General features: G+C 37.1%; 2 protein-coding genes across 2 annotated transcripts; both read right to left on the reverse strand.

Moving 5' to 3' along the window:
• Nucleotides 1–4,061: 4,061 nt before the first annotated feature.
• LOC117322524 lies at nt 4,062–10,415 on the reverse strand. The gene is made up of 6 exons (XM_033877492.1): nt 8,962–10,415; nt 8,539–8,705; nt 7,254–7,371; nt 5,828–5,973; nt 5,072–5,236; nt 4,062–4,565 (listed from the first exon to the last, which is right to left on the reverse strand). The coding sequence occupies exons 1-6, from the start codon at nt 9,019–9,021 to the stop codon at nt 4,430–4,432; spliced, it is 792 nt and encodes a 263-aa protein (XP_033733383.1). The 5' UTR covers nt 9,022–10,415; the 3' UTR covers nt 4,062–4,429.
• Nucleotides 10,416–12,129: 1,714 nt separating this feature from the next.
• LOC117322532 (delta-like protein 4) lies at nt 12,130–25,920 on the reverse strand. Its single transcript, XM_033877504.1, has 9 exons — nt 25,753–25,920; nt 25,277–25,443; nt 23,505–23,625; nt 23,077–23,222; nt 19,747–19,865; nt 19,300–19,422; nt 14,691–15,001; nt 14,177–14,277; nt 12,130–12,536 (listed from the first exon to the last, which is right to left on the reverse strand). Exons 1-9 carry the CDS (start codon nt 25,798–25,800, stop codon nt 12,401–12,403), a joined length of 1,272 nt encoding a protein of 423 aa, XP_033733395.1. The 5' UTR covers nt 25,801–25,920; the 3' UTR covers nt 12,130–12,400.
• Nucleotides 25,921–26,462: the final 542 nt, after the last annotated feature.

Below are 26,462 nucleotides of genomic sequence, written 5' to 3' on the forward strand. Positions count from 1 at the left end.
CTCGATTCTCGTACGTTTTATATTCCAATGGTACATGTACCCATGGAAGGCAGCATGGAACACCAGAATTCAGTTGGTCATTATAGATACGTGTTTATAGTCAGCACGTGTTCAATCCCTGGTCATTTATAGATACGTGTTTATAGTCAGCACGTGTACAACTCCTGATCATTATAGATACATGTTTATAGTCAGCACGTGTACAACTCCTGCTCATTATAGATATGTGTTTATAGTCAGCACGTGTACAACTCCTGGTTATTATATATACGTGTTTATAGTCAGCACGTGTACAACTCCTGGTTATTATATATACGTGTTTATAGTCAGCACGTGTACAACTCCTGCTCATTATAGATATGTGTTTATAGTCAGCACGTGTACAACTCCTGGTTATTATATATACGCGTTTATAGTCAGCACGTGTACAACTCCTGGTTATTATATATACGTGTTTATAGTCAGCACGTGTACAACTCCTGGTCATTATAGATATGTGTTTATAGTCAGCACGTGTACAACCCCTGACCATTATATATATATGTGTTTATAGTCAGCACGTGTACAACTCCTGGTCATTATAGATACGTGTTTAAAGTCAGCACGTGTACAACTCCTGCTCATTATAGATATGTGTTTATAGTCAGCACGTGTACAACTCCTGATCATTATAGATATGTGTTTATAGTCAGCACGTGTACAACTCCTGCTCATTATAGATATGTGTTTATAGTCAGCACGTGTACAACTCCTGATCATTATAGATATGTGTTTATAGTCAGCACGTGTACAACTCCTGATCATTATAGATACGTGTTTATAGTCAGCACGTGTACAACTCCTGGTCACTATAGATTCCTGTTTATAGTCAGCACGTGTACAACTCCTGCTCATTATAGATATATGTTTATAGTCAGCACGTGTACAACTCCTGATCATTATAGATACATGTTTATAGTCAGCACGTGTACAACTCCTGGTCATTATAGACATGTGTTTATAGTCAGCACGTGTACAACTCCTGATCATTATAGATACATGTTTATAGTCAGCACGTGTACAACTCCTGCTGCTCATTATAGATACATTTTTATAGTCAGCACGTGTACAACTCCTGGTCATTATAGATACGTGTTTATAGTCAGCACGTGTACAACTTCTGGTCATTATAGACATGTGTTTAAAGTCAGCACGTGTACAACCCCTGATCATTATAGATACGTGTTTATAGTCAGCACGTGTACAACTCCTGATCATTGTAGATACGTGTTTATAGTCAGCACGTGTACAACTCCTGATCATTATATATATGTGTTTTCCTGATCATTATATATATGTGTTTATAGTCAGCACGTGTACAACTCCTGGTCATTATAGATACATTTTTATAGTCAGCACGTGTACAACTATTCATCATTATATATATGTGTTTATAGTCAGCACGTGTACAACTCCTGCTCATTATAGATGCATGTTTATAGTCAGCACGTGTACAACCCCTGACCATTATATATATGTGTGTTTATAGTCAGCACGTGTACAACTATTGATCATTATAGATACATGTTTATAGTCAGCACGTGTACAACTCCTGCTCATTATAGATGCATGTTTATAGTCAGCACGTGTACAACCCCTGACCATTATATATATGTGTGTTTATAGTCAGCACGTGTACAACTTCTGGTCATTATAGATATGTGTTTATAGTCAGCACGTGTACAACTCCTGATCATTATAGATACATGTTTATAGTCAGCACGTGTACAACTCCTGCTCATTATAGATACATTTTTATAGTCAGTACGTGTACAACTCCTGGTCATTATAGATATGTGTTTATAGTCAGCACGTGTACAACTATTGATCATTATATATATGTGTTTATAGTCAGCACGTGTACAACTCCTGATCGTTATAGATACATGTTTATAGTCAGCACGTGTACAACTCCTGCTCATTATAGATACATTTTTATAGTCAGTACGTGTACAACTCCTGGTCATTATAGATATGTGTTTATAGTCAGCACGTGTACAACTATTGATCATTATATATATGTGTTTATAGTCAGCACGTGTACAACTCCTGATCGTTATAGATACATGTTTATAGTCAGCACGTGTACAACTCCTGCTCATTATAGATACATTTTTATAGTCAGCACGTGTACAACTCCTCGTCATTATAGACATGTGTTTATAGTCAGCACGTGTACAACTCCTGATCATTATAGATACATGTTTATAGTCAGCACGTGTACAACTCCTGCTGCTCATTATAGATACATTTTTATAGTCAGCACGTGTACAACTCCTGGTCATTATAGATACGTGTTTATAGTCAGCACGTGTACAACTCCTGGTCATTATAGACATGTGTTTATAGTCAGCACGTGTACAACCCCTGATCATTATAGATACGTGTTTATAGTCAGCACGTGTACAACTCCTGATCATTGTAGATACGTGTTTATAGTCAGCACGTGTACAACTCCTGATCATTATATATATGTGTTTTCCTGATCATTATATATATGTGTTTATAGTCAGCACGTGTACAACTCCTGGTCATTATAGATATGTGTTTATAGTCAGCACGTGTACAACTCCTGGTCATTATAGACATGTGTTTATAGTCAGCACGTGTACAACTCCTGATCATTATAGATACATGTTTATAGTCAGCACGTGTACAACTCCTGCTCATTATAGATACATTTTTATAGTCAGCACGTGTACAACTATTGATCATTATATATATGTGTTTATAGTCAGCACGTGTACAACTCCTGCTCATTATAGATACATGTTTATAGTCAGCACGTGTACAACCCCTGACCATTATATATATGTGTGTTTATAGTCAGCACGTGTACAACTTCTGGTCATTATAGATATGTGTTTATAGTCAGCACGTGTACAACTCCTGATCATTATAGATACATGTTTATAGTCAGCACGTGTACAACTCCTGCTCATTATAGATACATTTTTATAGTCAGTACGTGTACAACTCCTGGTCATTATAGATATGTGTTTATAGTCAGCACGTGTACAACTATTGATCATTATATATATGTGTTTATAGTCAGCACGTGTACAACTCCTGATCATTATAGATACATGTTTATAGTCAGCACGTGTACAACTCCTGCTCATTATAGATACATTTTTATAGTCAGCACGTGTACAACTCCTGATCATTATATACATGTGTTTATAGTCAGCACGTGTACAACTCCTGATCATTATAGATACATGTTTATAGTCAGCACGTGTACAACTCCTGCTCATTATAGATACATTTTTATAGTCAGCACGTGTACAACTATTGATCATTATATATATGTGTTTATAGTCAGCACGTGTACAACTCCTGCTCATTATAGATACATGTTTATAGTCAGCACGTGTACAACCCCTGACCATTATATATATATGTGTTTATAGTCAGCACGTGTACAACTCCTGGTCATTATAGACATGTGTTTATAGTCAGCACGTGTACAACTCCTGATCATTATAGATATGTGTTTATAGTCAGCACGTGTACAACCCCTGACCATTATATATATATGTGTTTATAGTCAGCACGTGTACAACTCCTGGTCATTATAGATACGTGTTTATAGTCAGCACGTGTACAACTCCCGATCATTATAGATACATTTTATAGTCAGCACGTGTACAACTCCTGGTCATTATAGATACGTGTTCATAGTCAGCACGTGTACAACTCCTGGTCGTTATAGATACGTGTTTATAGTCAGCACGTGTACAACTCCTGGTCGTTATAGATACGTGTTTATAGTCAGCACGTGTATTATAGATAGTGAGCTATGCTGAGAATGGTCATAACATGTTTCACTGGGTAATTAGCCGAGCTAGCAATAAACTGTATTTTATAAGGATTTCTTTAGATGACTAAGTCGGGATGTGTAATTTTGATATGGTTTGTTAGGTATCATTAAGATGTTACATAATTTACATAATGTAATGAGTTAAGATTTTTTGATAGACTTGTCGTTCAATTTAGTTTGAACTTAAAAAATCGAAATCATCATTTTGATCAACCTTTATTTTCAAACTTAAATCAAATGTCTGTTTCGCACAAAGTTAAATTAAATGGTCTGCTAATAAGAAACGTTCTCATTCAAATTCTACAAGAAAAAATGCCTATAAGTCATTTGTTTAGTCGGTTCAGACATGTATACATGGCTTAGCCAATCAACACTCCGTCCGCAGACGTGTATACATGGCTTAGGCAATCAACACTCCGTCCGCAGACGTGTATACATGGCTTAGCCAATCAACATTCCGTCCGCTTAGAAATCCTTACTTTGTATCAAAATTAGAAAATTGTCATATGGTTTTATTATCAGAGTCTATTAAGAAATTCACTGTCCGTAGTTCTGGTGATCATTCGTCTAGTCTGGTCTGCCGTTCACCACTTCCATAACAGTAGTGCCATCTCGAGGTGAAGAAGTTGCGTCCCCTGTCATTTTGTCTGTAGATTGGATCTTCTCGGTACCAATGTTCGTTTTCCTCTTGATTATGTATTTCCTAAACAATTAAATAATTGCCGAATGTAAGAATGAATAATTGTTCTGCAATGACCCACAGACAACAATATGCATCATAGGATATACACAACGCATCGGCCTGAACAGATTACATTGTATGTATGCCTTAACAATTAAATAATGGCTAAATGTAAGAAAGAATTGTTTGATTTATTGGTGTGTGATAAATGGTTTATAGACCTTTACTGATATAATCACGTGTAAATCAGTCTCCGATCTTGTGAGAATTGTAGAAAAACAATTTTCAAAATAAGTAAGTTTAATGGTTATAAATGGATGGTGATTGGTGTCACTAATTAATGTATATAAGGATGGTGATTGTAGTCACTAATTAATGTATATAAGGATGGTGATTGGTGTCACTAATGAATGTATATAAGGATGGTGATTGGTGTCACTAATTAATGTATATAAGGATGGTGATTTGAATGTAGACAGGGATCAGTAGACGAATTCCACTAATAGACTCTCGTTAAACATAATTACCTGAGGAAGTACCAAGCCGACACTAACACCAGTAACAGAACAGTGCCTCCTCCAACTGCTGCCCCGACCACGACCGCGGTATTATCCTCGTCTTGAGGTGGTGGTGGACTAGAGCAATCACCGTAGTACCCAGGATCACACTCTATACTGAACTCCAAATGTAACCTATACAGACACACAAACGAGGTTCTCAGCAATATGTGTAGGCATGGTTATTGTACCTGTTAAACCGGGGAATACATTGGCGGTCTGTCATCTGTCATTTATCGAAACTCATCTATTTATTAAAATTTCGTGTGTGAAACCACAAAGGATAGGATAAAACAACGGATATTCCGTACAGCTGTTTTTATTTCGCTTAGCATTCTGTTATTTCCAAACCTTTCCATTCTCAACTTATCTCCGACGTTTGACTATATATTCAGATACAGACAAAACTATTTCAGCTTTTATTTATTTAGTAGGGATCTTCCCAGAATCCGGGAGGATCGTTGTTAACATGATTTTTCTCCATCTAGAGCCCCCCCCACAGTGGCTTATACTATGGTAGATGGAAATTACCTTCCCCTTGCTCCCTTGATGCTCAGACCGATGTGAACGGAGCTTACAGCGACCTAGCCCCATCGAGCCTCAGACGGTCGTTAACTGAACTTACCTGCCCCTAACACCCAGTCCCAATGGGGCTTAGTCAGTTGTGAACGGAACTTATTTGTCGTAAGCCCCATTGAGCTTCAGATGGATGTGGAAGATACTTACATGCCCCTTGTCCCTTTGAGGCTCAGACCGTCGTGGACAGCTCCAGCCGCCAAATCCACGTCCTCGGACTGAATCATTATGTCCATGGTGTCAGAGGTTCCATCGGCATCAAAGTCTACCACCGCCACGGTTATAACGAAACCCATCTAAAGTAGAATCGTTACAACACTACTTACATACACAAAATGGAGTGACATGGCTCTCACACTTTACAACATTACTTTTGTAATGCTCTGGCTAAATTCCGTTACCTACAAAATGCAACTAAATTCATGTCTGATGCGAAGGAGTACGTATTCTCTCAAATGTTACCCTAAAAAGCATTTTAATCAGAGGCTTACATAAATGTACCCCTGTCCCATCCTATAAGTAACCAACTGTGACATTTGACTGTAGTATTGGTCAGTACTCACTTAAATCTAATCAGGTGTAGAGATTGTGTGATGCTATGGTGAAAATATTACTTAAACTGTACAATTATATCTTAGCTTGGTATGTAACATGTTGGGATTTCTTTCTACAAAGATTTGCCATTTGCGAAAAACCTATTTCATGTCGATGTGACGTAGGACGTTATTGTATCACAGTCTAACCTATTTCATGTCTATGTGACGTAGGACGTTATTGTATCACAGTCTAACCTATTTCATGTCTATGTGACGTAGGACGTTATTGTATCACAGTCTAACCTATTTCATGTCGATGTGACGTAGGACGTTATTGTATCACAGTCTAACCTATTTCATGTCGATGTGACGTAGGACGTTATTGTACCACAGTCTAACCTATTTCATGTCGATGTGACGTAGGACGTTATTGTATCACAGTCTAACCTATTTCATGTCTATGTGACGTAGGACGTTATTGTAACATAGTCTAACCTATTTCATGTCGATGTGACGTAGGACGTTATTATATCACAGTCTAACCTATTTCATGTCGATGTGACGTAGGACGTTATTGTATCACAGTCTAACCTATTTCATGTCGATGGTAAGTAGGACGTTATTGTACTACAGTCTAACCTATTTCATGTCGATGGGAAGACGAAATTGTGCTTGGCTTTATGTTTTTTTAGAATCAGATTCTTGGAGTATACACTCATCCCATATTGGAAGAACATTCCCCGCATAATACGAAAACAACGCCTACATGTTGATGGTTTTCAGTGAAATTACAAGTTTACCTCCAAACAAGATATGGAATGGACTAATTAAATTAAAAAGTTTCACCCACAAACATGATGTCCAGTGTTTACTATTTAAATCTAAAAAATCACTCCAAAACATGATATCGAGTTGACCATTTAGATCAAAAACACTTCTAACAAATAAAACTTCAGTTTTCCCTAGTTGGAATCAACCGAGCCATAATCTAAAAAGCCACATCTTTGTCTGGCTATCTAGAGGTGTAGTAATAGGATCACCTTCCAAGATGAAAAGTTGAAGTGTAACGGGTTTGATGATTCCCCAAACGTGTCATTGAAGGTGACGATGGAGGTATCATTGAAAACGTAGGACTCTTCTCTTCCCAAGGAACATTGCCTACAAAACAGGCACAGGTTTGTATTCTAAAAATTCAAATTTCAAAACAATATAAATATGTGTTGATAAGATCATTGTAAGCAATTTATACAAAACATATTAGTAAAAAATCAAATATGGTTTATCAGTAAAACCCGATGAGGTTTAACAGTAAAATAAAATACAAAAAGATGAATGGATCTTCAAACAGGAGCCAACACAATATGTTTATATAAATAATATATATATAAGATATATCAAACGCACTGCGTAATTCTTGAATAAATACATCATGAACACGCTGGACAAATACTTGCATAAAATAATTTTCATTTAAAACGTATTGGCTGTTCCAAATATAACCAAAACCCACACTACAAAGCTCATTTTAATATGATAAACCCAATTACTTTTACAATTAGGTTTTTTGTTATTCAATTTGACAATGAATGTTCCCCATTGAGTGTCATGATTTTTTAATTACTTTTTCCATTTCAAAAAATTAAAGATTAAGGGTTTTAAAAAAAGAAGATTTTTTGCCGTTTTGTATAACGTAATAATAACGAGAGTGTATTGCCAATCCCTTGACCCAGGTCACGATCTTTATAACAAAGTTTCCATATCTTGCTTAACCACCAAAATAGGAATATCCATTTTATTTTTTTCTTCAGTAGTTAAGTTGAATGGCCATACATGAGTCAGTTTTGCTACAAATATTTCATACAGTGATGAATTGAATAGATCAACGATAACCATTTTAAAGACGAAAACACAAACTTAAATATTCACTGCCGCGGGTATGTCAAACAAGTTAAGTGATCATCTCTGTCAAGATGAAGTGTTTCAAATGTATGTTTTTTCGGGGTTATTCTCACAAACATTTTTTTTGAAACATCTGAACAATTCTAGAATTATACTGAAGAGAACTTCCTTAGCAACGCAAAAACGTATACATTGCTAACTCTCATATCCGACTCATGACGTCAATATTACGATGTCACAAAATGTAGCTTCGCAAAACGTCGTATTAATATCAAAAACTCAAGTTAAGCTGATAACGTATAAATGAAGAAAACAAATTAAATAAAATGCGACATTCTGAGATATACAGTTGGAATTCATTTTGTATTGAATTCGATCTGACTTCTGGTCAAACCTGATAATCCATACTTTGTTTATACACCTTACTTGGAATCCAGCTGCTGGTACAGACAGACGATGAATTTGGGGTCACACTGGTTCCTGGAACAGTTTGTTGTACGAGTTTGATCACAGCACTGTCCGCTGGCGAGCTTCTGGGTGGGGTTTTCATAGGAAAGTAACCTCATTATTCCCGTCCCTCCTGCGCAGACACCCTGGGGATAACACTTATAATTAATGATTTTCCAATCAAATTATTGAAATAGAAAGCTATACTCGTCCAGTCAATGATAAAGTGTATGATATAAACTCGTCAACAGAAGGACGTGATCACTTTAATTACAAACAAAATTGATGTTTTATTAAAGTATAGTGTAAATGGCGTGCTCTACAAACATTTCTTATAAAGTTAAATCTTCAAATATAGTAAAAAAAGGTTTACAAATCAATTTGTTGCTGGGAATCACTCACCGCGATGTTGCACAGGAGTAGAAATCCAGTAAATGAAATAGTAGTCATTGTCCACTTCATCTGCCCGTGTTAATACAACACAACAGGATTGTTCTCAGGTTCAAAACAGGTGAGAGAATGGTCCGATAATGAAACAAACTGAGCAAATCCGTCTTAGTGAGTTTATTAAATAACAGAGATAATAAATTGTCAGTCGGGTAGGTACAAAAGATGAACTGAATAGGTAAGTCAGTTTATTAATATAGATTCTGACCGCTGTCCGTTTATCCGTTACGATAGGACACGAGGAGAATCGAATGGCGGCCTATCTCCAGATGTTGTCTATCCGATCTCTTTGTTATCTTAATCTTACCTGAAGCCTACCTTTTCTTATATAGAAATGTGATGTTCACAAAATACACCAGGCGCTTTACGTTGATAATTTGGTATGTGGATATGAGGATGAGTGGAAACATTCGGAGTATGTCGTTTCTCTCGTTATCACCGGAACGTGTTAGGGTACTGATTATTGAAGGGTTTGTTAATAGACAAAAATCAATTACAATAAATGCCACATTTTACCTACCACTGTTATCAAACGTCACCTCCCTAGGACCGGTCAGTTCGGGGATGACCTTTGTCCTTAGAGCTGGTACTAACCTCACAAAACGCAGCCTGTCTCACGTGAAACAATATCTAATATCGCCGTCACACCGAGGTACAGGTAGTTTATGCGGTGAGGGAACCATTCAAGTTAAAATATTTTACACATGTCGTTAATTACCTTAATGAAGCACAGATGTGATCATTTAATAGTTGTCATTACAGTAAAAATCATAACAGTCTGGAACTGTTCACTGATGAATACAATGGATATGTAACATAGAAACATAAAAGTCTAGATATATATGTCCTCTTTATAAGGTTGTGTATTATTTGTCTACTTGTTTACAAGTGTTGGATGATTGTGAAAAGCTCAAGTAACTCAAGATACAATACGAACAGTTTCTTTGATATCTTTATCTTAAAAATCAAGAGAACATTTCCCCCTACTTTCCAAAACGATGTTTTTGCACGTCACTCATTGCCTTTGTTTTGTTTTTTTTCCACAATGGCGTCATATGATGCATTGAGCTGTATTTCATTTATATTTGGAATTAAGCTAGCTATGTTCTCCGCAATCGTGTAAAATGAAATATGTATGTATATTATAATCATATACGCTGATGCATATGGAATAAATAGATTTGTAAAATTGTGGGGGTCGAATATTTCAGTTTTAACATTTTCAAATGAACAGAAATGTGAGTTTTAACAGGTGTACAGAAAGTCCAACTTAAAGAAGTACAGTTTGAGCATAGCATCAGTCCGAACATATGGAACATACTGTGAATCTAAATAAATGACTCTAACATACTGGTACAGACACTGAAAAGTTACGAAGAATTGAAAGGTATGACTTTGTGAGATTTAGCCTGAAGTAGTTACCGAATTTAGACCCGAACGTGTACTAAATAATATTAAAACTAAACTTGAGACATGTCCAGTATATTCTCATGAGATGTGACCAGTATACTATCATGAGATGTGACCAGTATACTATCACGAGATGTGACCAGTATACTATCATGAGATGTGACCAGTATATTCTCATGAGATGTGACCAGTATACTATCATGAGATGTGACCAGTATACTATCATGAGATGTGACCAGTATACTATCACGAGATGTGACCAGCATACTATCATGAGATGTGACCAGTATACTATCATGAGATGTGACCAGTATACTATCACGAGATGTGACCAGTATACTATCATGAGATGTGACCAGTATATTCTCATGAGACATGTCCAGTATATTCTCATGAGATGTGACCAGTATACTATCATGATATGTGACCAGTATACTATCATGAGATGTTACCAGTAGATTCTCATGAGATGTGACCAGTATACTATCATGAGATGTGACCAGTATACTATCATGAGATGTGACCAGTATACTATCATGATATGTGACCAGTATACTATCATGAGATGTGACCAGTATATTCTCATGAGATGTGACCAGTATACTATCACGAGATGTGACCAGTATATTCTCATGAGATGTGACCAGTATACTATCATGAGATGTGACCAGTATATTCTCATGAGATGTGACCAGTATACTATCATGAGATGTGACCAGTATACTATCATGAGATGTGACCAGCATATTCTCATGAGATGTGACCAGTATATTCTCATGAGATGTGACCAGTATACTATCATGAGATGTGACCAGTATACTATCATGAGATGTGACCAGTATACTATCATGAGATGTGACCAGTATACTATCATGAGATGTGACCAGTATATTCTCATGAGATGTGACCAGTATATTCTCATGAGATGTGATAAGTAGGTTCTCATAAGTTGTTAACAGATAATTTACCAATGGATGTTTTTGATATAGTACATAATTGTTGTTTTGTCCAGCATACAGTTTTTCCCAGTATATAGTAGTGGATTTGCCCAGTATATAGTAGTGGATTTGCCCAGTATATAGTTGTGGATTTGCCAAGTATATATTTGTGGATTTGCCCAGTATATAGTTGTGGATTTGCCAAGTATATATTTGTGGATTTGCCGAGTATATAGTTGTGGATTTGCCCAGTATATATTTGTGGATTTGCCAAGTATATATTTATGGATTTGCCCAGTATATAGTCGTTGATTTGCCCAGTAAATATTTGTAGATTTGCCCAGTATATATTAGTGAATTTGCCCAGTATATAGTTGTGGATTTGCCCAGTATATATTTGTGAATTTGCCCAGTATATAGTCGTTGATTTGCCCAGTATATAGTTGTGGATTTGCCCAGTATATAGTCGTTGATTTGCCCAGTATATAGTCGTTGATTTGCCCAGTATATAGTTGTGGATTTGCCCAGTATATATTTGTGAATTTGCCCAGTATATAGTCGTTGATTTGCCCAGTATATAGTTGTGGATTTGCCCAGTATATAGTCGTTGATTTGCCCAGTATATAGTTGTGGATTTGCCCAGTATATAGTCGTTGATTTGCCCAGTATATAGTCGTTGATTTGCCCAGTATATAGTCGTTGATTTACCCAGTACATATGTTTGTACCACTTCATTGTGTTTTTAGAGTATTGATGTGAAAACTCTAACCCGTTGAACAATCACATATTGTTTAATGGTGAATCAGCTTTCCTTTTACTTTGAAAACAAGAAATGTTATATTAGTAAAACGTTTACTAAAATATACAAAAATTTGGTTAAATGTTTAAAAAAAACAACAAAAAAAACCACCCAATCTCCTTCAAAAAGCACTGTCCATAGTGTTATTGAATTCGTCTGATGTATACAGTACTTGTCACAGTTAAAAAGCATTCCAACAGCAAAGCATCTATATGACATAACTAAGATTTCCATCTTGCTGTTGTAATCACGCCTGTTGTTGACCACTCAGAGCAGTGCCGATTGGAGGTGAAGCTGCTACTGCCAAACTTTCCCTTGTCAGTTGATCAGTAGATGATGTCCGATCGGTACCGATGGTCGTTTTCTTTTTGATGACATATTTCCTAAATAAAAAAGTTCTTAATGTTACAAAATAACAACAGAATTTCCAGAAGACCACTTATCGAGATTTAAAAATGTTGAGCACACTTATGTCTTGTCTAGTGAAAGGAGATCTTAGGGTCTATTCAATGTAGGTTATGGCAACATCAAAATGATATTACAGAAAAAATAACATTCATCAACACTGAAATTCTAAACAAGGTACGTCTTGATTAATCGTACATAGCTGATGAAGTACCCAGTACGTGTAAGGTATACAATAAATAGTTACCTGATGTGAAGTACCCAGTACGTGTAAGGTATACAATAAATAGTTACCTGATGTGAAGTACCCAGTTCATGTAAGGTATACAATACATAGTTACCTGATGTGAAGTACCCAGTACGTGTAAGGTATACAATAAATAGTTACCTGATGAAGTACCCAGTACGTGTAAGGTATACAATAAATAGTTACCTGATGTGAAGTACCCAGTTCATGTAAGGTATACAATACATAGTTACCTGATGTGAAGTACCCAGTACGTGTAAGGTATACAATAAATAGTTACTTGATGTGAAGTACCCAGTACGTGTAAGGTATACAATAAATAGTTACCTGATGAAGTACCCAGTTCATGTAAGGTATACAATACATAGTTACCTGATGTGAAGTACCCAGTACGTGTAAGGTATACAATAAATAGTTACCTGATGTGAAGTACCCAGTTCATGTAAGGTATACAATACATAGTTACCTGATGTGAAGTACCCAGTACATGTAAGGTATACAATAAATAGTTACCTGATGAAGTACTCAGTACGTGTAAGGTATACAATAAATAGTTACCTGATGAAGTACCCAGTACGTGTAAGGTATACAATAAATAGTTACCTGATGTGAAGTACCCAGTACGTGTAAGGTATACAATAAATAGTTACCTGATGAAGTACCCAGTACGTGTAAGGTATACAATAAATAGTTACGTGATGAAGTACCCAGTACGTGTAAGGTATACAATAAATAGTTACCTGATGAATTACCCAGTACGTGTAAGGTATACAATAAATAGTTACCTGATGTGAAGTACCCAGTACGTGTAAGGTATACAATAAATAGTTACCTGATGAAGTACCCAGTACGTGTAAGGTATACAATAAATAGTTACCTGATGAAGTACCCAATACGTGTAAGGTATACGATAAATAGTTACCTGATGAAGTACCCAGACGTGTAAAGTATACAATAAATAGTTACCTGATGAAATACCCAGTACGTGTAAGGTATACAATAAATAGTTACCTGATGAAATACCCAGTACGTGTTAGGTATACAATAAATAGTTACCTGATGAAGTACCCAGTACGTGTAAGGTATACAATAAATAGTTACCTGATGAAATACCCAGTACGTGTAAGTTATACAATAAATAGTTACCTGATGAAGTACCCAGTACGTGTAAGGTATACAATAAATAGTTACGTGATGAAGTACCCAGCACGTGTAATGTATACAATAAATAGTTACGTGATGAAGTACCCAGTACGTGTAAGGTATACAATAAATAGTTACCTGATGAAGTGCCCAGTACGTGTAAGGTATACAATATATAGTTACCTGATGAAGTACCCAGTACGTGTAAGGTATACAATAAATAGTTACCTGATGAAGTACCCTGCGGTCAGCAACACCATTAACAGGACCATCAGTCCGCCAACTACCCCGCCTACTACGGCTCCGGTATTGTCATCATTCCCTGTCACCTTAATTGCAGAAACAACATAATTATACTCTATGTGAGATGTAAGATATTCATGGTCATCACGGGATATTAATAATAGTTTAGTTGCAAAGAAGTAGAATGAATTGCAACTAGTGTAAATATCTTTTTTGAGATTCATTTCAATAATGAAATGTGCGAACAGATTTCCAAAAATAAATGACAATTAAAACCGACTCAAAAGAAAGCGAAGGAACAACAGCCTCATCAATAATAAAAGTGTTCATTGTTAGAATCTAAAATAATCAAGTCAATATGGACGTTATAAACCAGTGACAGACTTGGTATGACACGCAGAGTTACGACAAACTTAAAATAGTTGTAACTAAATACCGCCGTGTGAGCATGTATGTAGTGACTAGAGGGACCATTGGTCAAATAGTTGTAACTAAATACCGCTGGGTCAGCATGCATGTATTGACTTGAGGATCCATTGGTCGGTTTAGTGGAAATCGATGTCATAGCAGTTGAGTTAGTCTGGTATGCCGAGGTCGGTACAGATGACGTCAGTGGAGACGAAACAGAAGGTGAATCAGACGTTATCACCGATGTTGACTGTAAAGTGGTTACTGAAGGTGTTGACGTGACGTCGCTGTGGTTGCTGACCGTTGTTGATGTAGTTGAGGCCGTGGAACTGGTGATCATCACGTGAGTAGTAGGTGTTGTTGTTACTTGGGTTGTAGATACAGCGACGTTACAGAGAGGCCCTGCAAGGACAAACAGTAATATAACATCTGACACAGTGAAAGGACGTCCTGTAATACAACGTCTGACACAGAGAAAGGACGTCCTGTAATATAACGTCTGACACAGAGAAAGGACGTCCTGTAATATAATGTCTGACACAGAGAAAGGACGTCCTGTAATATAAGGTCTGACACAGTGAAAGGACGTCCTGTAATATAACGTCTGACACAGTGAAAGGACGTCCTGTAATATAATGTCTGACACAGTGAAAGGACGTCCTGTAATATAACGTCTGACACAGTGAAAGGACGTCCTGTAATATAATGTCTGACACAGTGAAAGGACGTCCTGTAATATAACGTCGGACACAGAGAAAGGACGTCCTGTAATATAACGTCTGACACAGAGAAAGGACGTCCTGTAATATAACGTCTGACACAGTGAAAGGACGTCCGGTAATATACCGTCTGACACAATGAAAGGACGTCCTGTAATATAACGTCTGACACAGAGAAAGGACATCCGGTAATATGACGTCTGACACAGAGAAAGGATGTCCTGTAATATAACGTCTGACACAGTGAAAGGACGTCCTGTAATATAACGTCTGACACAGAGAAAGGACATCCTGTAATATAACGTCTGACACAGGGAAAGGACGTCCTGTAATATAACGTCTGACACAGTGAAAGGACGTCCTGTAATATAACGTCTGACACAGTGAAAGGACGTCCTGTAATATAACGTCTGACACAGAGAAAGGACATCCTGTAATATAACGTCTGACACAGGGAAAGGACGTCCTGAAATATAACGTCTGACACAGTGAAAGGACGTCCTGTAATATAACGTCTGACACAGTGAAAGGACATCCTGTAATATAACGTCTGACACAGAGAAAGGACGTCCTGTAATATAAAGTCTGACACAGTGAAAGGACGTCCTGTAATATAACGTCTGACACAGAGAAAGGACGTCCTGTAATATAACATCTGACACAGAGAAAGGACGTCCTGTAATATAACGTCTGACACAGTGAAACGACGTCCTGTAATATAACGTCTGACACAGTGAAAGTACATTCTGTAATATAAAGTCTGACACAGTGAAAGGACGTCCTGTAATATAATGTCTGACACAGTGAAAGGACGTCCTGTAATATAACGTCTGACACAGAGAAAGGACGTCCTGTAATATAACGTCTGACACAGTGAAAGGACGTCCTGTAATATAACGTCTGACACAGTGAAAGGACGTCCTGTAATATAAAGTCTGACACAGTGAAAGGACATCCTGTAATATAACGTCTGACACAGAGAAAGGACGTCCTGTAATATAACATCTGACACAGAGAAAGGACGTCCTGTAATATAACGTCTGACACAGTGAAACGACGTCCTGTAATATAACGTCTGACACAGTGAAAGTACATTCTGTAATATAAAGTCTGACACAGTGAAAGGACGTCCTGTAATATAATGTCTGACACAGTGAAAGGACGTCCTGTAATATAACGTCTGACACAGAGAAAGGACGTCCTGTAATATAACGTCTGACACAGTGAAAGGACGTCCTGTAATATAACGTCTGACACAGAGAAAGGACGTCCTGTATTATAAGGTCTGACACAGTGAAACGACGTCCTGTAATATAACGTCTGACACAGTGAAAGGATGCTCTGTAATATAACGTCTGACACAGTGAAAGGACGTCCTGTATTATAACGTCTGACACAGTGAAAGGACGACCTGTAATATAACGTCTGACACAGAGAAAGGACGTCCTGTAATATAACGTCTGACACAGTGAAAGGACGTCCTGTAATATAACGTCTGACACAGTGAAAGTACACACAGTAATATAAAGTCTGACACAGTGAAGGGACGTCCTGTAATATAAAGTCTGACACAGTGAAGGGACGTCCTGTAATATAACGTCTGACACAGTGAAAGGACGTCCGGTAATATAACGTCTGACACAGTGAAAGGACGTCCTGTAATATAACGTCTGACACAGAGAAAGGACGTCCTGTAATATAACGTCTGACACAGAGAAAGGACGTCCTGTAATATAACGTCTGACACAGAGAAAGGACGTCCTGTAATATAACGTCTGACACAGTGAAAGGACGTCCTGAAATATAACGTCTGACACAGTGAAAGGACGTCCGGTAATATAACGTCTGACACAGTGAAAGGACGTCCTGAAATATAACGTCTGACACAGTGAAAGGACGTCCGGTAATATAACGTCTGACACAGAGAAACAACGTCCTGTAATATAACGTCTGACACAGAGAAAGGACGTCCTGTAATATAACGTCTGACACAGTGAAAGGACGTCCTGTAATATAACGTCTGACACAGTGAAAGAATATCCTGTAATATAACGTCTGACACAGTGAAAGGACGTCCGGTAATATAACGTCTGACACAGAGAAAGGACGTCCGGTAATATAACGTCTGACACAGAGAAAGGACGTCCTGTAATATTATGTCTGGCACACAAGCATTGCTTAATAAGATAGACGAAGATGGACGTTTATTGATGATACTTATTGATGCATGGAGGGAAAAAATAAATAAGACAATTCACATGGAGGCTGAAGGGGACAGGTGAGGCTAGTCGAATAGTTACGTTCTTGATTTCAGAAAATCTGGGTAACATCATCTCTTTTGATATTGGCCGGCGTAAATAATGTATACTGACTGATCATTTAGCGATCTCTATTAAAATACATTATAGACCACACGCCAAGGAATATAGAACAGAATTAACAGCTTACTGGAAGAAATTGAATGTAAATATAAATCCATGTTAAGAAATGTGATACGGGAATTGAAAGAAGAGCAGGCTGCTCTGGGATTCGGTAAGTCTCGATTTTGGGATTAATAATAGAACTATAGACTACTGCAGAAACAGAAGTAGAAATAATTCGCAATTGGTGAAATTAGTTGATCAGGAAATTTTAAAAGTAATAATATCTGAATTAGATTGATAGCAAGTTTTATGACGATAAAGCCAGAGGAGCTCCGGTACAAGGGTAGCATGAATTTGAAAAGGAGAAGGAATACGAAATATTTGTTGGGAATTGAAAGGCAGAGACAAGCAAAACAGACAACAAAAAGTATCAAGCTAGATGACGATGATATTGTTGACGATCCCGAGAAACTATTGAAGGAAATCGAGACTTTTTTTTTTATTAAAACCTTTATAGCAGTGACGGCATTGATAAAAGGGAGGTAACATTGACACAGACAGGTAAAGCTGTTGTTTCCGTCCCAACACTCACCTGCTCGGCCATGAGGACACAGACAGGTAAAGCTGTTGTTTCCGTCCCGACACTCACCTGCTCGGCCGTGAGGACACAGACAGGTAAAGATGTTGTTTCTGTCCCGGCACTCACCTGCTCGGCCATGAGGACACAGACAGGTAAAGCTGTTGTTTCCGTCCCGACACTCACCTGCTCGGCCGTGAGGACACAGACAGGTAAAACTGTTGTTTCTGTCCCGACACTCACCTGCTCGGCCATGAGGACACAGACAGGTAAAGCTGTTGTTTCTGTCCCGACACTCACCTGCTCGGCCATGAGGACACAGACAGGTAAAGCTGTTGTTTCTGTCCCGACACTCACCTGCTCGGCCTTGAGGACACAGACAGGTAAATCTGTTGTTTCTATCCCGACACTCACCTGCTCGGCCATGAGGACACAGACAGGTAAAGCTGTTGTTTCTGTCCCGACACTCACCTGCTCGGCCATGAGGACACAGACAGGTAAAGCTGTTGTTTCTATCCCGACACTCACCTGCTCGGCCGTGAGGACACAGACAGGTAAAGCTGTTGTTTCTATCCCGACACTCACCTGCTCGGCCATGAGGACACAGACAGGTAAAGCTGTTGTTTCCGTCCCGACACTCACCTGCTCGGCCGTGAGGACACAGACAGGTAAAGCTGTTGTTTCTATCCCGACACTCACCTGCTCGGCCGTGAGGACACAGACAGGTAAAGCTGTTGTTTCCGTCCCAACACTCACCTGCTCGGCCGTGAGGACACAGACAGGTAAAGATGTTGTTTCTATCCCGACACTCACCTGCTCGGCCGTGAGGACACAGACAGGTAAAGCTGTTGTTTCTATCCCGACACTCACCTGCTCGGCCGTGAGGACACAGACAGGTAAAGCTGTTGTTTCCGTCCCGACACTCACCTGCTCGGCCTTGAGGACACAGACAGGTAAAGCTGTTGTTTCTATCCCGACACTCACCTGCTCGGCCGTGAGGACACAGACAGGTAAATCTGTTGTTTCTCTCCCGACACTCACCTGCTCGGCCTTGAGGACACATACAGGTAAAGCTGTTGTTTCCATCTCGACATGTACCCCCATTAATACACGGATTACTCTGACAGTCGTCTATGTCCGTGTCACAATATCTGCCGGTAAAACCTGTATCCAAATGTAAAGTTATTAAAATTAACAAAACGTACCACTGGTGACTAATGTTTACATTTACATGTCATTCCTGCGTTAACTTATATAGGTTCTGTAATTGTTCGTTTTATATGAGTATAGGTATAAAAATGAGATTTTATGGTTTTAATAACTGACAACCAATCAGGAATGATGTTACATACCGCTACGTCGTGTTTATATCGTAGAATGATAACATATTTCATTTAGCCAATAAAAATACTTGTCATATGCAGTACAAGCTTCCTATTATCTTAATTGGAATTATATTATATATAGCGTATCGATATGTTGATTTACCCGGAACACAAACGAGAGTCCCAGACGGACTACAGTAGGAGTTGTTTTTCACTGTACAGCTTAGTGAACAATCACCGTAGAACCCAGGATCACACTCCAGTTTATACTCCAGTCGTAACCTGGGGAATAATACAGATATGGTCATGTGGTATACCAATAGTTGAATGATCTAGACTACGATATCGGCAAGCATAGCTGTAAAATTACTGCAGAATACCTGGTTTACCTGGATATATTTTGGTCATTTTGTCATCGTTGTATTGAATCTATGTTGGAATTATGGTTTATTGTACCATATTGTAGATCATTGTCGTATTCTAGTATACAATAATAGCCTTTTGATAAGGTCGAGTCCTGATTTTATCAACACGGACAAAATATTAACCGAGGACGAAATATAATTGTATATTATTATAAAATCATATTTTTCACACGCTCTGATTGGCTTAAATAGTGCCACGTGATTCCCGATAAAACGTTATCATATCATTATTCACAGAATCACAGAGGCACATTCCTTGTGTCGTTGAAACCTTAGTTTAGCTTATTTATGACACTTATTTGTTATTTCTTTAAGGAGAAATGGTGATATATCCATCCATGGTTGTGGATATGTAAATGTAGATTATACACACAAATTGTTCTTTCTAGTATGACGTACATTTCATCGAGAACAGTAGATAGAATTTGGATTGAAAGGGAAGTGTTCCTTATAACACTTTCTAAGCTAATAGACAAAGCTTAAGAAATGATCGTTGGAATTTTTGCACAAGTTTTGAGAATGTCCTCTGGTTGATCTATATTCACAATTTATTTGTGTCCAGGTTATCCAATCAATTGATAGTTTGTTTTGAATACTTGCAGCATATCTGCCTTTTTCTTTACAGTATTGCAAGGTTGGCAGGTCAAGGAGTTTTACACTTTCCAAATATATCTTGTCCAATAATGTAGGAACACGCTTTGTAGCTCTTCGTTGTACCCTTTCAATAGTATTTTCGTCCTCGACATATAATGTAGACCATATGATAGATGCATATTCAAGGTGTGGTCGTAATTGAGTCTTATGGAGAGTGGTGAAGTTTGATAAGCTAATGTAGATGAAGGTACGGAATAAAATGCCAGTGATCTGATCGGCCTTATTTGCTGCTTCCTGAGCATGTATTGGAAATTTAGACCGTCATCGATGTAAACTCAAAGTCTTTGTCTTTCCTTGTTGTGGTTATCGATGATATTTGAGCTAATAATGCATGTATTCTAATGTTTTATGACTTGTTCCTTTTTCCAATATCCCATTCCATAATCCAGCGGTCGACCCAATCACACATTTTATCTATACATTGTTGTAGTTGTTTCCTGCTTTGTTCTTTGTTTAGAGAACCTCCTCGTGTACGATGTATTTGGGGCTGGTTTCTAACTCGGTGACTCTACATTCCATAGCAAATGTTCAACCGTAGAGACTTCGGCTTTGCACCATATGTCATGCATTCATTAATACAAGACTGTATTTCGTACTGATTTCATCGGATTCCTGGGTCTGTATTTGATGGACATACACGTTTAATAAACCTGAAGATACACACTACATCGTCTTCCTCTCTACAAACACACCAACAAAAATATACTTGGTAGGTCATACCTCAACGTATAATTATTGTAGTTTTAGACGTGTGATTGGGACTTCATAAAAAGTCACATTTATGACTTAATTCCATTGTAGTCAAGCTACGAATGGTAGCAACTATTTCATTATAAATTGTACATATTCTCTAAATTGTAGTCAAGCTACGAATGGTAACAACTATTTTCATTATATATTGTACATATTCTCGATATTTAGCAAATCGTGGTTTGAGTTTATCATGTAGTTCTTGAAACCTTGTAAAATCGTTATCAACTTGAATACGTTCATTTAGTTTGCGTTCTTCATAATTCATCACAGAATTCATATACTGTATTTTTCCAGTCACGTTTCTCTTGAAAGATTCCGGTTTCAGAAAATTTTAGATTTTGATGAAGTGAATACTCTTTTTGATATTTTGATTGTATTAGGGATTAATCCATTCTGGCACGGTCTACCTAGTCTAAACAAAAGGAGTCTTGTAATAAAAACTTTACAAACAAGAGTCATTTGATTCGTTCTGCACTATCTACCTAAGAACAATAATTTCTTAATGTCTCTATACATTTTGTGTACCTCAACACAAGTCCAGTCGAGTAAAGATGTACACCTATCTGTACTGGATCTTTTGTCAAATCCTTGAACGGATTTAACAATAAAATGTTGTGCTCTTTCTAGCATTAAAAGCTCGCATCCGTAAAAGGTGGATGGATAAACTTAAATTGTAATAAGCTTCGCTGCTGTTAAAAGATTTAGAACAAACACATGTCCACCAGAACGGACAAGGGCAGTGTACCCGTTGTAACTTATTACATGCTAATGCTGTTCTCTCGAATGAGATCCGTTGAAGGTTTAATACAATACCAACATGTCTAATGCTGTCAGTCTGCGGCATTATACAACTATAGAGATGAAGCTCATTATACAAAATAAAAATTCCACTATTTAGATTTCTGATTATTATAATTTTGCCTTTTTTTTCAGCGGAGAATGAAAAAAAACAAAACAAAAAATCTCTCATATACTGCCATCATTTTCTAAAGATTTTTAAGACTTGTATTTACCATTGAAATAAGCTATTGCTACACCTAAGCCAGAATGTATTAATTCATAAGTTATTGATATATACTAAATACATCTTGGCAGACAACGCCACTCCTTGTAATATTCCACGTTCCATTTCCAGCATGGAGGAGTGTAATCCATTAAATAAAACAACTTTTAACATTTGTGTTCACACATTTTAGTCAAATCCACGTCTTCGCACTTAGTCCTAATTCTCATATTTTAAACAATAATCCAGCGAGCCACACAGTGTCAAACACTTTGTTACTGTCTAAAAAGGGACATGTACTTTGGAATCGTATTCAATATTGTGACTAATAATGAATTACTTTACCTTGGCATCGATGAACAGCGTAAAATATCTTGCAAGTTTTGAAAGATGACAAACAATAACTTTAATTATTAGAATATTAAATCCTTATCAGAATTAGTGTATTGAATGCATTTTAATATATTAGTTTACCTTGAATTGTGTAGTGTTTAAAAGATATATTGAGTTGTTTACAAGTGTAATGTGTATTCAGGCCGTGATGAGTAAAAAATCAAAACGGACATCCTTTATTACCACATACTGTAGAACATTTACATATTTCCGGATAATATCACAATCTTTACATTTTTTCCAGACGATTGCCGCCAGGACCTACCTTCCCTTTGATCCCCGGAGACTTAGACCATTGTCTACAGGCCCGCCAGCTAAGTTGACATTCTCCGATTGGACCATTATATCCATGGTGTCTGAAGTTCCAACATTGTCAAAGTCCGTAACTGTCACGGAAATAATGAATCCAGTCTGTAATACAATTAAATATCGATCTAACACGGAGTTTACAGAATTATACGAATACTTTACCAAACTAAGTTGGAATATCGGCATTCAATTTTACAATGTGACAAATAAGCTTAAGAGGTAAAACAGATTTCTGTTACATTATTGTTTGAAACTTGACACATCAATATCGAATTAATGCGTTCCATTCCAATGAAAACAATCCCACGCGAAAAAAAGGCCAACGTAACTATGGTGATTTGTAAATAAGTTTAATTTTTCTTATCATGATCTGATTACAGGTACCTTCCAGGAAGTAAAGCTGAAGTGTAAGGGGTTTGGTGAGGATGGTCCAAACTGGTCGGTGAATGTGACGGAGGTCGTGTCATTGAAAACGTAGGATTCCTCTCTTAACAGCGAACATCGACTTAAAAGACAAAACACAAAACATTAATCTAGTGAGGGAAAACCATACTACCTGTCAACGAAATCTAGTGAGGGGGTATTATACCTCCCGTATAGAAAATCTAGTTAGGGAATATTATACTACCCATCAATGAAATCTAGTGAGGGGAAACCATACTACCCATCAATGAAATCTAGTGAAAGAATATCATACTACCCGTCAACGAAATCTGGTGAGGAAAAATATACCACTCATATAGAAAATCTAGTGAGGGATTATCATACTACCCGTCAAAGAAATAGTGAAGGGTTATCATACTACCCGTCAACGAAATAGTGAGGGGTTATTATACAACCCGTCAACGATATCTGGTGAGGGGTTATTATACAACCCGAAAACGAATCTAGTGAGAGAATATTATATCACCCGTGTTTGAAACCTTGTGAGGAAATATACCACCTGTGTACGAAATCTATTGAGGGAATATTATATAACATATGTACAAAATCTATTGTGGGAATATTATTTTACCCGTGTACGAAATCTATTGAGAGAACATCATATCACATATGTACGAAATCTATTGAGGGAATATTATATAACATATGTACGAAATCTATTGATGGAATATCATATCACTCGTGTACGGAATCAGGTTTCCTGTTGTCATACTGATCACTCTAGTTTAGATATACATTAATGAAATCAAATTTTCTGATGCTAACGGTTTGATTCAAACTTTGATAATGTAGTGTTTACATTAGGCACCACAATCTCCAATTGCGTCATTGTTAATCAGGACTGCATCTATGAGTGTATAGATGAAGTCGATATCACATAACGTGATGGTTACGTCAGTTTGATCAACGTCATGTAATATGACGCTAAAATTAACCAACACATCTAATTAAAACATTTTACTGCATACCTCTTGTTACTAAAGATCTCGTGTTACTAAAGACCTCTTGTTACTAAAAACCTCTTGTTAGATTTCTCAATAAGATCACAGTTACTTTCACTATTTGTTAATATCAATAAATTGACAATTAAATGTTTCCGGGAATAACATGAAAATTATCAGATACATTTATATGTAGGTGGTAACTCATAAGAAAAGAGGAATCATAAATAGGAGAAATAAGTAGTAACACACCGGTGGTAACTCGGTGTCCCGTAACGAAACATAAACATAAAGGATGAATATGAAAAGAATACTAGGTATGATCTATTAGTATAACACTCGTGATATAATAGATAATGATTATAATATAATTATGATATTAATGATATAACATATAATGATTAATACATAATAATTGCTATATAATAATACCACTTATGGTATAATAATAAATGAGTATGATATAATGATAACTTTAATGGTGTTATACACAATGATTATTATATAATGATGACATTAATGATGTTATAAACAATAATGATTATATAATGCATTAGTATTATTCATTTATATCAATTAATATCAAATAACTTCAAGGAATAAAAAGAAGTCCTAAACAGTGACCTCGGACATATCAGTGTAGAACTGTTGGCACTGAAATCTCGTCGGAAGTATATGTCAGGTGACACCCCTTACCTAGACGTCAGGTGACACCCCTTACCTAGACGCCGGCTGATGGTTCTCACCTAGACGCCGGCTGATGGTTCTTACCTAGACGCCGGCTGCTGGTTCAGACAGACGGTAAATTTAGGGTCACACTGGTTCCTGAGACAGTTAGAGGCGATAAAGTGATCACAGCATTGTCCAGTGGCAAGCTGCTGGGTGGGGTTGTCGTATGTCAGTAGTCTTAAACTGCCCGTCCCTCCCGTGGAGACAACCTCGAAGGAAAATATACAGTACTTTATACTTCATCACTAGTATTGGATGACAGACGAAAGAGGAAACTTTACTTGTCGACATTAATGGAATTTCCAAAGCATAACGAGTGGCGGAGAATTGTTTATATATAAAACAGCCTTAAAACAAAAACAAAAACAAAAAAACAAAACAAAACAAAGTGCTATTGGATTGTTCTAAAAAAAAAAAAAAAAACAAAAAAAAAAAAACGAAAAAAAACCCCCAAAACCCCTCATTAACTTATCGTAGCAATGTTTTTTTCAGTATGAATTGCTGAGTGTAACACTTACCGTGATGATACACAGAAGTATAAGTCCTGTACGTGAAATAGTAGCCATTGTCCTCAACACTCGCGTGTATGTTTTAACATTGGGTCATCATTAACAAAGTTGAATTCATCCCACACAATCAACAGTCAGAATATAGTATTCGTTTCCTTGTGGAATCAACTTTCTGTCTTGTTAATTAAATAATACAAAATTTTACTCTACGTTGACAGCCGACCGACATCAAAATAAACAAAGTTAGAAATGTCGGTCAATTTATGAATTCATAAAAGGACCATCTTGATATGAAGATTTAATTTAGAACTTGACAGGTGTCTTTTAATTTCACATGTCGTTCCGACAGGACTGGATGGAGGCTTATCGTCCATATGTTGTCTTTGATCTGCTAATCTCGCTATTCTCCTTTCGGACACTCGAATACATATTGGATGTTAAAATTACGAGCTGCCTAGTTTATTTGAAACTCGAAATCACGTAGACATTAGCGGAGGTTACCGACAGCGGTTTGGGCGTCCGTAACTTTCTCGTTCTTCCCGTTTGAAACATGTTAAACAATAGGTTTGTTGTCTTCTTACGTTTATTTTGTTCATACGTTTATTGATTTCACCAACACCTTACCAATTGATAAGCTATCTTCGGTGACGGCGTTTGTTATACAATAATGCTATGGGCAAAATTGAGTAAATCCTAAATCTTAAAAAGCTTATATATTA

Source organism: Pecten maximus, chromosome 1, assembly GCF_902652985.1.
Source record: "Pecten maximus chromosome 1, xPecMax1.1, whole genome shotgun sequence".
Lineage (NCBI taxonomy): Eukaryota > Metazoa > Mollusca > Bivalvia > Pectinida > Pectinidae > Pecten > Pecten maximus.